Source organism: Limanda limanda, chromosome 5, assembly GCF_963576545.1.
Source record: "Limanda limanda chromosome 5, fLimLim1.1, whole genome shotgun sequence".
NCBI classification, from domain to species: Eukaryota; Metazoa; Chordata; class Actinopteri; order Pleuronectiformes; family Pleuronectidae; genus Limanda; species Limanda limanda.
The window spans coordinates 17,914,063-17,929,324 of record NC_083640.1 but is presented as its reverse complement, the minus strand read 5'-3'; the positions used below and the strand labels follow the sequence as shown (position 1 = coordinate 17,929,324).

The window sequence follows — 15,262 nt, the reverse complement described above, 5'->3', positions numbered from 1 at the left end:
CAATTTTAACATACATGGAGTTGTATTAGAACAAATATCAGTTCACACAAAAAGCTAAATGTGAATGAATCCGCCCCCAAAATCGTTAATAAATACAGAAGACAAGGGAGTCAGTGTAAAATAGGTTTTATTCTTTAACTTTAACATCACTAACAAGCCGCTCTCTGCATACAAACACTGAGGCAATTTAACAAAAACAAACTTCAGAAACATGGTGAACGCTGCACAAAACAAACGCAAAAATGAAATATGGAGGGACGACAGGAATGATCTGAGCCGACCAGTCACTTAACACCACACAGTAACAGCTTACACTGGACAATTACAGTTCAAAACAAACCGACCAACTCTACACTTGATGGGTTGTAACAGTTTCTACATAGTTTTATAAAAATAAAACTATTCCATAAGTTGAGTGTGAGGAGAACCTGCATGTTGAATACTACGAAATTACCTCGTCTTGTCTACAGTGTGGAACATGGAGTGAATGAATAGACCCTGAACTCTGCGCAGGCACTTCAGTGCAGGAAAGTCCTAAACAATATCCTGGAGGAGTATATATATATAGCCTATGTTTACATATTGCAGATTCTGTAATGCCCTTGACAACAGTGTGTACATTTGAAATCGACTACTTAGCTGTTTTATTGTAATCTGCTACTTCATACAAATACATATTGACAGTAACAACCTCATCTTTTAGGCATCAGCACCCTTTTGGATCAAAACAGTGCATGATTGGTAAGTAAAGAGAAGTTTAAGGTACGGACGAGTGCAGAAATAGTTTTTATCACAATGGATTGAGAATGAAAACCACATTAAAAGGTCAAAAGGTCCTTTTAATGTGGTCTGTGACCTTTATCAGCACCGCTATTTGTCGCTATGTTTTCATGAAAGTTATGATTTTTGAGAAGCTTGCAGCGGAGATGACCAGCCAGCAACAATTTCCATTTCTAATTGTAGAAAAAATTAATCACTTGATACATGAGCAAAGCTTTAACCATTTTATGTTAGACAAATATACACTATGACTGTCACAGTTTCTTCTAGATCATGGTCGACCACAACAGTGAACAGAAGTGTGTTGACTTGAGCAGAACTCGCACACAACCTGCTAACACACTCACACAGACGGACACATTTAACACAGCTTTATAAATACACCTTCAGTGGACAGTTTTAGCTTCTGCAAAAGGGCATGACCGGTAAGTAAAATATAGTTTAAGTAGAAAATAATGTTTATCCAATTATTTGATACTGCACACTGTTTGTTTAGATATAGATTAGATCCATTTGTATTTTACACTTATGCAAAATAGTGGTGACGATTTTTCAAAAACATCCGATGATCCCACAAAAATGAAACAAAATAAATTCTTGGAGAGAATGTTTGAAGAAAATACATATTGGAGTGGACATAATCTTCAATTAAAGTGTCTTCATTTCTAATTTCTTCCTCCAGTTATACTGTTTTCTCTCCGTCTCCCTTTTCTCTTTAGCATTCTGTTTAACTGGACTTTGTCTGATGATCAGTGAAGCATGATATAAACATGGTGTTTATGTCTTAGACCTGAGGACCACCTGATGGGAAACAATGTGGAAATCCATTATCCATGTTCAAACCAGTGTACTAAGTCTGGCAATATAGAGGTAGACACATTTAATCGGAAGGGGACTAAAAATAAACAATGGGGTTGAATTGGGAGTGTACACAACTAAAATAAATAACCCTGGAGTGAAATACTACCTCTTAATACAGTATGTAAAAAATATTATCTGCATTTCAAACAAAAGGAGTGTACGCTGACACAAATGTGACACAAATCAATACTGTCCTCTCAAAAAACATTTGTACCTAAAGTAATTGTCCCCTACAATGAATGAAAATGAAGCATTATGTTATTTACCTAGTATGTGTGTTGTTTGTAAAATACACGATTTTACATCTAAACCAGATTTCCACCTTGCCTTTTTCCACCACCAGATGGCCCTCTTGTTCTGTGGCTGTTCCCATTCAAATGTCCCAATCTTTCTGAGTATCACCCCCCACCCGACCGTTTCACAGATCTTATAAGACTGAGTCAGTGCATATTCAGTGACATGAGAGCAATAAGGAGTTACTACTGCCCTTTTTTTCCAATAGCACTAACATAACGATGATCATCTCAGAAGATCTGTGATAAAGAATAAAATGGAAGACAAAGAAAGAAAGTGACATTAGGACTTGGGTGACAATGAGGATTTCTTCTGTTTCTACTCGGTCTTGGGGCTGAAGCTGACAGCGGGCCAGTCATAGGTGTCTGGCAGGAAGGAGTCGTAGTTGATGTCCCAGACAGTAGCTCGTACAAAGCTGTTCTTGTCCACGGGCTCAGGGTAGCGGAACGCCATGCCTTTAGCATAGACAAACTCCGTCACCTGTAGCAAGAAAGAGAGCGTTTAGACTGACAGAGGGAAACAGAAAAGCAACTACAACAAAGTCTGACTGGGAAGCAGAGTCGTGTCATCCAAATGTTGTCTTGAGAAGTTGTTAAAAGCAATGTTAATGTTTGGGCTTGCTAAGTTTGTCAGGTTCATGGATTTGGAGAATCAGATGAAGAGGCTGACGTAAGCCAGGACCAGTCAAGGTCTGATCCTTTTCCAGAGATGTACCTTGACAGCCATCTGGACAGAAACCTCTCTGATGTTGGAAAGAGGTGGATACAGTCGACCTTCTTGCAGATCTTCATCCGACAGCTGCTCTGCAAGAGTCTGGAAGGAGTATGAAATAAATTTGAGTCACAAGATACATTTCTTTGATGGTCTTAACAACACAGACATGACCACTACTGCTATGATATATCTACAGCCTGGTGTTTGAGAGATAAGAAACAAGGATAAGAATAATAACAATTATGAAAAATAAGAATTGTTAGCTCAAGTGACCGAAATGACCTAATCACTGCTTCTAATATTAACAACATGCAAATGGTCATTAATATACATGTTTAGCACTCGCAAAAAACAGGCTGTTGTGATTATCATTTCAGCAAAAGAGGGAAGAACACAGATGGAAAAAGTGCAAGCAGGATTCTCATCTGTAGCTGTTAGGCCAGAGTCTAGAAAGAGAGAGAGGAGGAGACAGCAAAGGGTTAAAGACGATTTAGAGGAGTTAACAAAGCAAATGCACACAAGACAGAGAAGGCAAGAATACAGAATGGGGAGAAGGCAAGTTCAAAGATGGGATTGAGAGATACGTCACACTTATTCAGACCTTGGCAGCCTCTAGGAACACGGTGTCGCTGATGTGTCTCACTCCACTCAGGATCACTGCCAGGGCCACACCTGCAACGTACACACAGCATGTACTTCAACAACACTGCAGTGAATATTTTCCATCAGTATAATCAACTGTGAAAAGTTAAACACTTGGCTTTAGTCATTCTTCACACTATACACCATAGCAAGTCGTCATACCACTTCAACTGTCTTCTCACCTGGGAATATGTAAGCATTGTTCCCTTGTCCAGGAGTGAAGACACGGCCATCGCTCAGAGTCACTGGACCAAATGGGCTCCCACTGGCAAAAAGACATCTGCCCTGTGGAACAGAAAACAAAGAGAAAGAGTGATGACAGGAGACGAAGAAAATAACAAAAAGACAAAGAGTGGTTTGACAGGAGCGACTCATTCTTGGTTTACGAGTTATACAAACAGAAAGAAAAAACTGCGTACATCAGTGAGAGTGTATGCATCCTCTGCTGTGCACTCTGCTCTGGTGGTTGGGTTACTCAGGGCAAAGATGATTGGTCGTTCGTTCATGGCGGCCATGGACTTGATGACATCGTGGGTGAACAGACGTCCAGCTCCTGAGACACCTGAAAGTGGGCGAGAGAAACAATAATTGCTGTAGACTTATCATCTACAAATAAAAGCACCAACATATAGACAGTATACTTGCAATAGGGCATAACAATCCCACAATTACAACAAGTAAGTCTTAACAGCTTGATTCTTGAGAAACAATAAAAATAATAAACATCTAATTATTTAGTTAACCAGATTTGATTGCATGTACTAAGTAAAAACATACATATTACGATTCTTGATTAACAGCTCTTAAACTTAAATCCGTATAATGCAGACTGCACTAAGAAGCTTTAAAGTTACATGAATGCAGAAAAGACAAAGTTCCTTACCAATGATAGCTGTGGGTTTAATGGTGTTGACGGCATCTAGGAAGCTCTGTATGTCTCCTGGACTGTCGTGGAGAAACGCTTCCTGATTGGAGTCTGTTTCCTGAAGTCTGTCCTAGAGCCACATAAAGTACAGCAATGGTGACAATAAATCACTACCACTGTGCACCAATTACACATTGTACAAACAGTGAGGAGCCAGACAGGAAGCCATACAGACATTTGTGTTCTGCTCAATGTCTATGCCACAAACACTAACCTTGACTAGTAAGCCATGTTTGTCATACATCCAGATCTTATTTCTGGCTTCAGTTTGGGACAATCCTGACTCCATCATGGACATGACAATCAGATTGGCAATTCCAAGGGCGGCCTGTAAAGAAAATAACCTCATTCAGTGTTTAGACAGTGAATCCAATCTTAACCCTTATATTTTAATTAGAGAAAGACTTCAGCAATTAAAATGTTCCATTAAATGTGTATTTCTCCAGCTCTGGTCAGTAGTGGGCAGTATTACTCTTACAAATGGACCTATTTTTGTATCACATGGGATTTTGTTGTCTAAATTGCAGATCAAAATGAAAGTGAAAAAAGGTCAGAAACAAAGCAGAACCAAGACAAACAAGATTGACCATTAAATGTTATCTTACCTCTCCAGCTCCCAAGAAGAGCACCCGGTGTTCAGTGATGGGTTTGCCAATAGCTCTCTGAGCTGCTAACAGACCAGCGAGAGCTACGGCAGCAGTGCCTGGAAATATGCAAAATACAGAACAGTAAACAGTTAACTACCTGCCCTACAGAGAACACATATGTCAGCATTTGTTTTAAGGTAGAGGAGGTCCAATCACTTATCACTCTTCTTGGTTTAACTCAGAGATAACACAACTTAAACTAGCATGTTGCAGAACCCGGTTCCAAAAAACAGCTGTTCCAAATGCAGCAGTAACATGTTTTATATGTCACAATATGTTCGGTGAAATGGATTATTTAATTCAAGCAAAGTTCATGTTTTTTTTTTAAACTTATATGCTTCCTATTATATATATTCACTGTGAAACGAAAACAATAGCTGCCTAGAAGGTAGAAAACTAAACAAAAAATCAAATATTTCCCTAAAATATGTGCTCAGAGAAAAAAATCTAAAAACATAACATTACAAAGTACAACTTTTAAATCTGTGTGAGTGGTTATGTGTGAACCTTGGATGTCGTCATTGAAGGTGCAGTATTTCTCTCTGTACTTCCTGAGGAAGCGGAAGGCATTGTGGTTCCCAAAGTCCTCAAATTGGATCAGCGTGTCCTGTCCGTATTTCTCCACCACAGCTTCCATGAACTCATCGATCAAATCATCGTAGGCTTGAGTCTGGTCTCTCTTCTGGTACAGGCCCATGTACAGTGGATCTTTCAGGAGAGTCTGAGGGGAACAAATAAGAGAAGAGTGAGCAATTTTTGTCCTATCACTAAAACATACACACACACTTACCAGTAAACACAGCCTTCCTACCTCATTGTTTGTGCCAACATCTATCGTCACAGGCAGACACTTTTCAGGTCTAATGCCAGCACAGGCGGTGTACAGGCAAAGTTTTCCAACAGGGATACCCATTCCATAAACACCAAGGTCCCCTAATCCCAAAATACGCTCGCCATCAGTAACTACTACTGCCTGCAGTGTAGAGACAAAGAGAGAGAGAGAGAGGAAGTGTGTTAGTCAGCTAATTCTACAAATGCACAGCTGTGTGGTTAAATACGACACTGGACGTTAAACAGGGTAATGTAGAAAATAAGGACAGTTATAGGATTTCTATCTCAGTGACCATCTCAAAATCCACACTTGTTAGAATGAGGTTTTCTAGTTACTCACTGAGACATTAGTCTCTGGCCAGTTGTCCAGGATGGAGCGGATGTGTCCTTTGTCCAGAATGGAGATGAACAAACCTCTAAATTAAAAAAAAATGCAGCTTTATAATAAAATGACAAATGCTCCAATCAAAGCCTTTGCTTAATCCAGCAAAACCCTTTAAATACATGTAAATATATTTATTTAGCTTTTTGAATTGTTTACTGCATCCTTACTTGGGTCTTCTAAAGATGTGTCCATATTGTGTGCAAGCCAGGCCTACGGTGGGAGTGTAAACTATTGGCATCAGTTCCTCTATGTCTTCCATCAAAACTCTATAGAAGAGCCTCTCATTTCTCTCCTGGATGCCCATCAAGTAGATGTACCTGTATGGAAACAAATGATAATTTAGGAATTTTAACATTAATATATTATTAACAATTACTTCAAAGAAAAGCATTTTGTAGCTACAGTCTAACTCTCCAACAAAAATACGGCCTTACTTCTCGAGGGGATCAGTCATTTTCTTGAGGTTTTTCTGAAAGCGCATGGCCTGAATGTCCTGGGTCTCAACTTTCGGTGGCAACAGACCATGTATCCCTAACATCTGACGCTCCTGTAGAGAGAAGGCCATGCCCTGGGGAGAAACACATAGAAACAGAGAGAGGAGTGAGTGGGAGAGACCAGAGCATGTATTCATTAACTTCTCATTCTCAGAGAATAATCTGAAGTCAAGTTGGCAACTTCATTTAGTTTGAGTGTACTGTGGTTGTGCATAAACACCAAGTGGAAAGAGGCTGCTATGTCATCACACTGTTAATGTAGCCTGTTATTTCTAAAGATGACTCATTTTCATTCCGCATAATTGTCAATATTGAATTAAGGCATTGACATGTAAACCTCACTGTCTGTGGGAAAAGACCATTTGAAAACACAATCTCTGTTTGACAATGGCAAGAGAGCGGTTCCTTGGTTTTTATATTGATATAATTCAAAATTTTAAATGTAGTTGTGTAATCTAATGTAAATTCTTGATTTAAGCAGGCCTGATACTCTCAATATTTTTTAATGCATTTTTGTATCTTGTTTACCTCTGTCTTATTTTATTTATTTATTTTTACTGCATTTTCCTCTTGAATTGTTTCCCTTCATTCATATACTAGTGTTATACAAATAAATGTTAGTTTACTGGCTCATTGATGCAACTCCTCTTTTATTTAATGAACTGAATAAGTAAATATTACCACTTTAAGATTTTATATTTAAAATATCCCTCATCACAAAAACTGTTTAATCACTGAACCAAGTGACAATGTTTTGTCACAAGAGGGCGTCTGAGCCCTGAGACAGATCTGACCTATTGACACTTGACATGAGAAGCTGACAGCTGTGTGAAAGGAAGGAGACCAGGAGGAAAGAAACTGCAGCAGGGTAAAGGAGCAATAGGAGTTGAGTGAGGGGAGTTGCCTCTAAGAAGCCAATGAAGAACACTGTATGCAGAAACACCCATTTGTAAAATAGAGGATGGGGGCGTTGAGCGAGGGCAAGAAAGGGTTTTCATGTTCCTGAGCGTACATGTGGGTTAACCAGTCCAGCCCTGACTGATGTATGGGCGGGACACATGGAAGCCATTACTTCTGGGGCTGGTGAAGGGGCTGATTACTTTGTGTGAGATATGAAAGCTGGGGGCTCCCAAAGCAAAATGCTGCGTCATGCTGATGCAGCATTTCATTTCACACAGCTCTGGTACTCAATTCCTCTTAATACGTGCAACACGCTGCAAACCTCTGATATCCAGTTTATGTTCCTTCCTTTTTAGCCTTAAATGACAGTTAGAAACCTGGTTTGCTCAGATTTCGGTTTAGCGTTTATCTTCAGTGCTCAACTGGTCTGAAAATTTGGCCTCATGTATAGACTAAACAATGCATAACAGTTGTTATATGTAATGTTTGAGTATATTTGTCTTAAATAAATCTCTTTATGCAATTATCTGCTTTGTGCTACTTTCTAAAAGACAAAAATCTTTAATTGTGTTTTAAAACTGCTAGATTTCTGGAGAAGACATCTTCGGTTTGAGTTATCTTTCTTAAATATTTAAAATGTGTTAATTAAATCATCCAAAGAAGTCTCTTCAGAGATTGGACCAAAATAGTCACATGGCACAGGCAGTAAATGTAATGAGGGATATTTATTTACTTAAAATAGAAGAAAAGTCGAACTTATTGAGATCTTGTGGTGAAGTTGCATGTTGAAGGAGATGAAAGAGAACCTGTGGTAGCCACCAGTTGTCATAAAAAACTGTTTTTAGTTTGCCCAGTCTGGACTACTGTAAAAAACATGGCAGCCTCCGTAGCAATGACCTGCTGTAAAGTTCTAGGCTCTAGGGTAGCAGCTGGTGGTAGCAGGCGAGGGATGTCAGGGTTCATGTCCACTGGTATCGTGATACCACATTGCGGACATTTGTGTCGCAGATTTAAATAATGTATTTCTGAAACATTTGGTGATTAAGTGAGCGGGGGAGCATGCGAGTCACTATGATGCAAACAAAACTAAATGAGCACAATAGGAAATGCAACGTGAAAGTAGATGCCGTGTGTACAGTGTTTCTAGGACCATGTCCAGCTGGCCTGTGACCAGTTTACATGGAGCATGGCATGTCTATAATTAGCACAAAATGTCAGGATACTAAATTTAGCAAAACCTGCACAGTGTGAGATCCTGTCACTTCTAGCAGCCACAGGCTCGTCTTACAAATGTAATTGGTTACTTAGAGTCATGGGATATGAACTGATATGAAACTCCTTCTAGCCAAAGAACACACAGCATGTCAAATTACAAAAATGTCAAATTAAGTTACCAAACAATGTTTACAGACTCATCTGTAAAGGGTGTTAAATATACATCAGAAAGCAACTTCCAACAGCTGAAAGGAGACTTTGGATCAGGTGATGCTCATCATACTGCAGTTATGCAGAGGTGACAGCACTGTTGGGTGTGGTTACAGGTGCATGGCAAGGCAAGTTATTTATACAGTGCCTTTTAAGCACAAGGCAGAACTTGTTATGTAGAAAATCACACCATTAAAAAGCAGTGAAGGGGGAGTATTAAGAGCAAAATGAAATATAACATAATACAAAACAAATAACCTTTTTATGTGGCAGAAATAAAAAGCACCAAGCGGTTATTTCAAAGACCTTTCTGACCACACCCAACTGTGATGCAAGAGTCCAGAACAAAAATCTTGTTAGGTTCTTCTTCTCAGTAATTATGGCATAAGTCAAGACACTATGTAGATTTTTAGTTTTAATTCTGCTTCAGGCAAAGTACAGCCAAACAGATTAAAATGACATAATTAATTTGTTCAGTCTCAGAGAGGCCAGAGCATCATCCCCTTCAGGAATCAATTCAAACCAAGTGTGAGAGGCGAGGCCGAGTCACACAGCAGAGGAACACAAACAGCACCAACCAGCTGATAAAACAAATCTGGAGCTCTGACAGCAAGTTTTTCTGGTTAGTCTGTGTCTAGTTCACACTGCTCAGTGTAACTCCTTGTACATGCATAATGGGTGGAACTTTTTTAAATTTGGTGATCATTCCATGTGAATGCTATTACACCTCATCATTGGCATGGATCTGGCAAGTTGTGTTAAAGCCGCCGTCTGTTTAAACAGCCACATCTGTAGAGAAGCTGTCACACAAACACATTTCATGAATCCACTCACTTTGTTGGTGCGAGGGTTGAGCATGAGGGGCTTGCCCTTCTCTTTGGTGTGTGCCCATCTGCAAACAGAGACACAGGGCCTCAGGGACCAGGCTGTCCTCAACCTGGACAACATCGTGGACGTCCACTGGTTTGGAAGGTGCACTGGTAGAAAGCTGCTGAGAGAGGAAAAAATAAAATGAGTGAAAAACTTAACTGCAAATGCCAGACGAGATTTCTGAACATTACCAGGTTTGTGAAAGTTTTTACAGTTGAGTGGTTGTACAATAAGTGCGAGGATAACTTACAGAGATCCTAACTGTAAAACAAACGTTTTATCACCTTCTTTTAAAGTTGGCTTGGCCTCAGATCAAAGATAAAATAAAAGCCACCCATGTAAGGTTTTATTGTATGAATGTGAAAGTCCTCGATGCCAATGGGTTGTTAAAGTCATTGCTTCCGACAATCAAGACCTTGAACCTCTAACATGACCTTTACACTTGACACCTTGGCACAATATGAAACCTCAGCAATGAAGACTGCCTGACACAGGCATATTCAGAGAAACCCACCAGTTTACTGTAGTGTGCACTGTGCACAGACAGTTGCAAAATCACGGATTAAACACGCTGACGACAGTGGCCAGTCATTAATCTGGATGTGGACAGAAGTTATTTAGTCCCTGATCTGAGAAACAAAGCCTTGAAAGATTGTCATAATCCTTTTCAAAGAGCTCCAGATGAAGACAGAACAAGCAGAATCAGGGTGACATCAGCCTGCACATATGAAAGACGAGCTGATATGATGCATCGCAGCAATCTCAACAAGCAAATTTCTGCAAACTCACTTTATTCACACGTCCCTATATCCTACTTTCAGCTGGTGTCCAGGATTATGATCGTCATTGTAAGAGCCATGTCATGCATGTGACCTGCTATTGTGTTGTGTTGCAGTTGCTGCCCAAAGAGACCATTTTGGGGTTTGGATGTCAGTTTTCGAAACAGATATATTGGTCGATATACATATCTTAAAAGAAAAAAAGAAGATGACATTATCACACCCGTATAACAAAGAAATATAATTGAGATTTTAAGGTTTAACCAGAAACTGTATCATAAAGAACTGTACATCTTTTCTGCGATGGTTATTCTCTAAAATGAGAACATTCATAACGACACATAGAAGCAAAGAGGCTCATAGCAGCTGATTGTAACTGCCAACTAATAAATCAGTCGGACTATAAAACCACTGTACTGTACAATACTGAAAGAACAACATTAAATGTCCCCTTGTGATGTAGATATATCACATAGTTTAAATGTTATTGTCGTGTTAAACAGCAGACAAGGTGTAGTAAAATTGTATCAACCCTACAGTCATACGTGCTAAACTTCACTCTATAAACAGTTTTCACATTTTGTCCTTTTCATTTTATTACTCTGCCCACATTCTCTTCAGCCTTGCTCAACATCAAGGCCCAAGCCAGAGGAAATGCAACTGGACCTGTAAGCAATTATTACGAGGGGACCAGCCGTTTCTATATTTGTTCCTTTAGTGACTGAGGTTAGCGGTTCTCGAAAGAGAAGCACTGCCTTTGAAATGCAGGATTCACGAAGGAACAACAATCAACTGCTGTGCTGAGAAAAAGGCTTTGAATCATTTCATGGCCTGGATCAACATGAGGCTGAGCTCAGGTGGCAAAAGAACAAACCAAGAGCCAGTTAATGTGACGAGATCAGTAAATAAAAAAGCTACTCACATGGCACAGCAAATAGTCCAACAGATATTTATATGCTTCAATAGTAATAGTGTCTGGCTTTTTTTTTTAAAGCAGGCTTTAACAGGTTGTTCCAGTTAGTGACATTCCTCTAGTGTAGTGGATGTGTTTCTCTTTTTATTAAAGTGTTAAATCAAATTTCTTATTTGAATTTTGTGTATTAATAATCAATGCTGTTATTCTGATGTATTCTGTAAAACACTTTGAAAATAAGGAAAGTAATCCTGTGAGGACTCTATGAATGATGTGTGTTGTATTATTTTGCTAATAAAACCAGGACAGTAAACACATTTGGTCATCACTTGTATCTTGATGTTTTCAATGTGCATCACTAATAAAACAACACAGTTACTGCGGCCATCTTCTGTTCAGAGGCGGGAGTTGAACTCATCAGTGCTGAGTGTGAACAGATGAAGAACAGGTTCACACAGATAAAAACCTCAGGGGCATGCGTTCAAGTCCCTGCAATGGCAAGCTAACGAGTTAGCTTAGCATCCCCCTGCACCATCACCAGCCACAGACGACAAGCGGCTAACAGCCCTGGACAAGCTAACACCAGGATGTGTGGCTGTAAGACCCGTGAAACGTGAACCACACGAACACCCACTGGTTATTTAACTCTTTACTGAAGAGACACACGACCCGCACCGGGAGGAGAAGCCCCTTGAAGCCCCTTGAAGCCCCGTGACCGACCTGTTGTCATTCATTCACAAACAGGGAACTTCCTGGACGGGTCGTTTTAAAGGAGAATAACGGCTCCACTCACCTGCTCTTGGATATTAACACACTGCGGCTGCTTCCGGTTGAAAAGTCAGACTTTACTGGACATGGTCACACTGGTTTACACCCGCTGTGGTTCGCTGTGTTCCCCGCGGAGGTCGGAGAGTCTCTGGCAGCTCAGCGAGTGTCTGTCAGCGGCCGCGGATGCTGCGGTGCGCCGGTGAGGGGGAGAGGAGGAGGCTCGACCAATCACAGGACGGGATTTCCCTTCACACTTACCGTACATACTGCAATATGCGCAAGATGTTTACGATGGGGGAAGCTGGTCTACCGTAATTATTAAAAAAGACAGTCATCTCAATTTTCTATTTGTTAATTGATTTTTCACATCAATTGAAAGATGAACTCTGCAGTATTCATTTCTGTATGTGGGCTCATGTGCAATCTTTTTCACTGTATAACTTCTGTTTAAACTATATATATGTTTCTTCTATTCCACTTAAATATTTTGTATAGTTGTATGTTCTCTTGCATTTATAAGTTTTGCACGTTTACTTGTTATTACTTTTCTAATGTCTTTTTTTGACAATCCTCTTTGCTACTATAACACAGCTAATTTGTCTGTTGTTGGAATAATGAAGGACTTTCTTACGTTATCTTATCTCATCTTATCTTATCGTATCGATAGAATCGAAGTAAATCTGTGTGTTGGTCTGTGAAATGTACCCAGTCCCTATAAAATGGAACATTTGACCATTATAAAATACCATTAAAAACATGAGATCAAATAATAGTTTAACTATTGGTTTATTAATTGTCCAGCAAAAGCAGAAACTGCAAAAAGAGAAACTATCAATCAATACTGAGCATTTAAAAACTTCACAGCTTTTCCGAAAATAGAAGCTGGAGCCTCTATGCAAAAGAAATCAGAGCCCTTAAAAAAAATGACGGTTTCACAAAGTGACGTAGTAAAAACAACAGAGTTCAATGATATGAATATCTGTGAAAAGCCATGCAGACAGGAGAGGAGGATATGTTACATTCAGCAAGCTGGAAGCATTGAGGTGTACAGAGGCACATTTTCAACATTGCTTTACACATTTAAAATAATTAACTCAGGCTTAGTAACCACATGTGTTAAATTATGTTATGAGTCAGTGGTGTTATTGCTGGTTTACCTGCAGAGGAAACTGTATGATGCAAAATGTGATAATTTGACCTGTATAGGTTAAAAAACTGATTTATTTTAATTAGTTTAACAACAGAACAGATTTTATTTGTTTTTATAAATAATTCAAAGCTTCTGGACTTGAAATGGACAGTTTTGCACTTCACCCTTTTGTCATTTTGTCCAGCAATCTTTTGCCCCTGGTTAAAACCTTAAAATGAACATTGACAGTGGCGGAGTTTCAGTATTCACTGAGGAAAACCTGTATTTCTAAATGTGCTAGTGACTCTAAATGTGCTTCATGTCTTATGTGAATATAAAAGAACAGACCTGGCTTTGCTGTATCAGACGTTGCACCGTTACCATTTCTCCCGTATGGCTCAATCCTTAGGCAGTCATACTATGTTGTGCAAGTAATGATCTGGTAATATCCTGTGTTTGTTGGCCACAGTGCGTATAAAAGCTGCGGATATAATGGAAGTACACATTTCGCGGACCAAGGTTATATGTGCAGTACCTGTTAACAGCTGCAAACTGCTTGGAAAGAGAACATAAAATCCTGCAAACAAAAGTATAGTGTTCTGAGTGAGGCTTGCACGGATAATATGAACTAATTTAATTTAGCTGATATCTAAGAGGTCATGAGAGACTTGAACTAGAAATTCTCGTCAGATTTGGGTCTCTGATGCTGGACTGAAGCTTGAATGTTTTTCTTATTATGGGGCGGTGTATCTGTCCTGGAAGTTTTTTTTAACATTTCAGTGACCTCTGACATTTTTACAGTAGCTGCACCCTTTTGTATTTACAGCCCACAGACTGATGTCTATAGGCTGCATGTATTCAACGTGTACAGCCACAGCAGAGCAAAAGGGAAACTGTTTTCCTCTACAGAATAATGTTGATTGAGATTTCAGAGAAGAGAGCACAGTTAAGTGAACAGCAGGTGATGACCCCAGTTTTAGGCAGAAAAGATATTAAACTATTAACAATCAAACTAGAGCACAATCTGCTGAACAAATCATAAATTATAACAACAGAGCATTCCACATGACAAAGAACACTCCAAGTTAACATAAAACTGTTCCAGCGTTCAACTAATACAACTTAAATATTGCAGACACAATATCATAACAATAGTCTAAAGAAATATATTATAGAATTAAATAAGATAAGAGTTTTATACAAGTTTACAAGGCATGAATCAGTGTCAGAGCTCATCAAGTTACTGTTGACGGATCAACAAATAAAAAGCCTCAAGGTTTTTACATGTATCATAATGGGACTGATTACATTTCAGTGAATACATTCAGAGAAACATGGAGGAAGCATTTCTTGTGTCACTTTCATTATTTGGTGAACATCACCTTTGGAAGACAGCCGGACGTTTCGAGAAATTACTGAATGATTCAAACTCAGCAGGAGCAAAAACAAAACAAGAGCAAAACTAAATCAAGTGAAACCTCTCCATTAGTTATCAATAGCCTGCATATCTCTTATTAACTGTTCCCTAGAAGTCATTAGTTAGAAATTTGTGTCGCAGAATAAGTTTGAATCAAGTCAAATTTATCGTAAACTTGACAAATTATAGCAATTCAAATATTTCGCAAACATAAACTAGCTCACTGATTCTAAATACCCTCACATCAAACAACTCATTGCTATAAGCATGGTTATTTATATTTACCCCAAATGCTGTCTGACCTCTTCTGACCTGAGAGGACATCTTGATAAAAGCTGCAGGATTGTTTCAGTGAAATTTTCAGTCAACATAAGTTGCTGAAAGCACTTAGGTCTCCTGTTTAAGGAGCAAACTCACCATGTAAAGCAATTGGAAATGTTGCACTCATGATGCAATAATGTTTTTCGGCCTGAAGCTGAAATTAATCA

At 39.1% G+C, this 15,262-nt stretch overlaps 1 protein-coding gene across 1 annotated transcript; it reads right to left on the bottom strand.

The window, feature by feature from the left end:
• Positions 1–130: 130 nt before the first annotated feature.
• me2 (malic enzyme 2, NAD(+)-dependent, mitochondrial) lies at positions 131–12,350 on the bottom strand. The gene is made up of 15 exons (XM_061071654.1): positions 12,254–12,350; positions 9,733–9,889; positions 6,514–6,647; positions 6,247–6,396; positions 6,035–6,110; positions 5,675–5,836; positions 5,371–5,584; positions 4,822–4,919; positions 4,431–4,544; positions 4,175–4,286; positions 3,711–3,853; positions 3,474–3,576; positions 3,251–3,321; positions 2,650–2,748; positions 131–2,415 (listed from the first exon to the last, which is right to left on the bottom strand). Exons 2-15 carry the CDS (start codon positions 9,844–9,846, stop codon positions 2,254–2,256), a joined length of 1,752 nt encoding a protein of 583 aa, XP_060927637.1. The 5' UTR covers positions 9,847–9,889; positions 12,254–12,350; the 3' UTR covers positions 131–2,253.
• Positions 12,351–15,262: the final 2,912 nt, after the last annotated feature.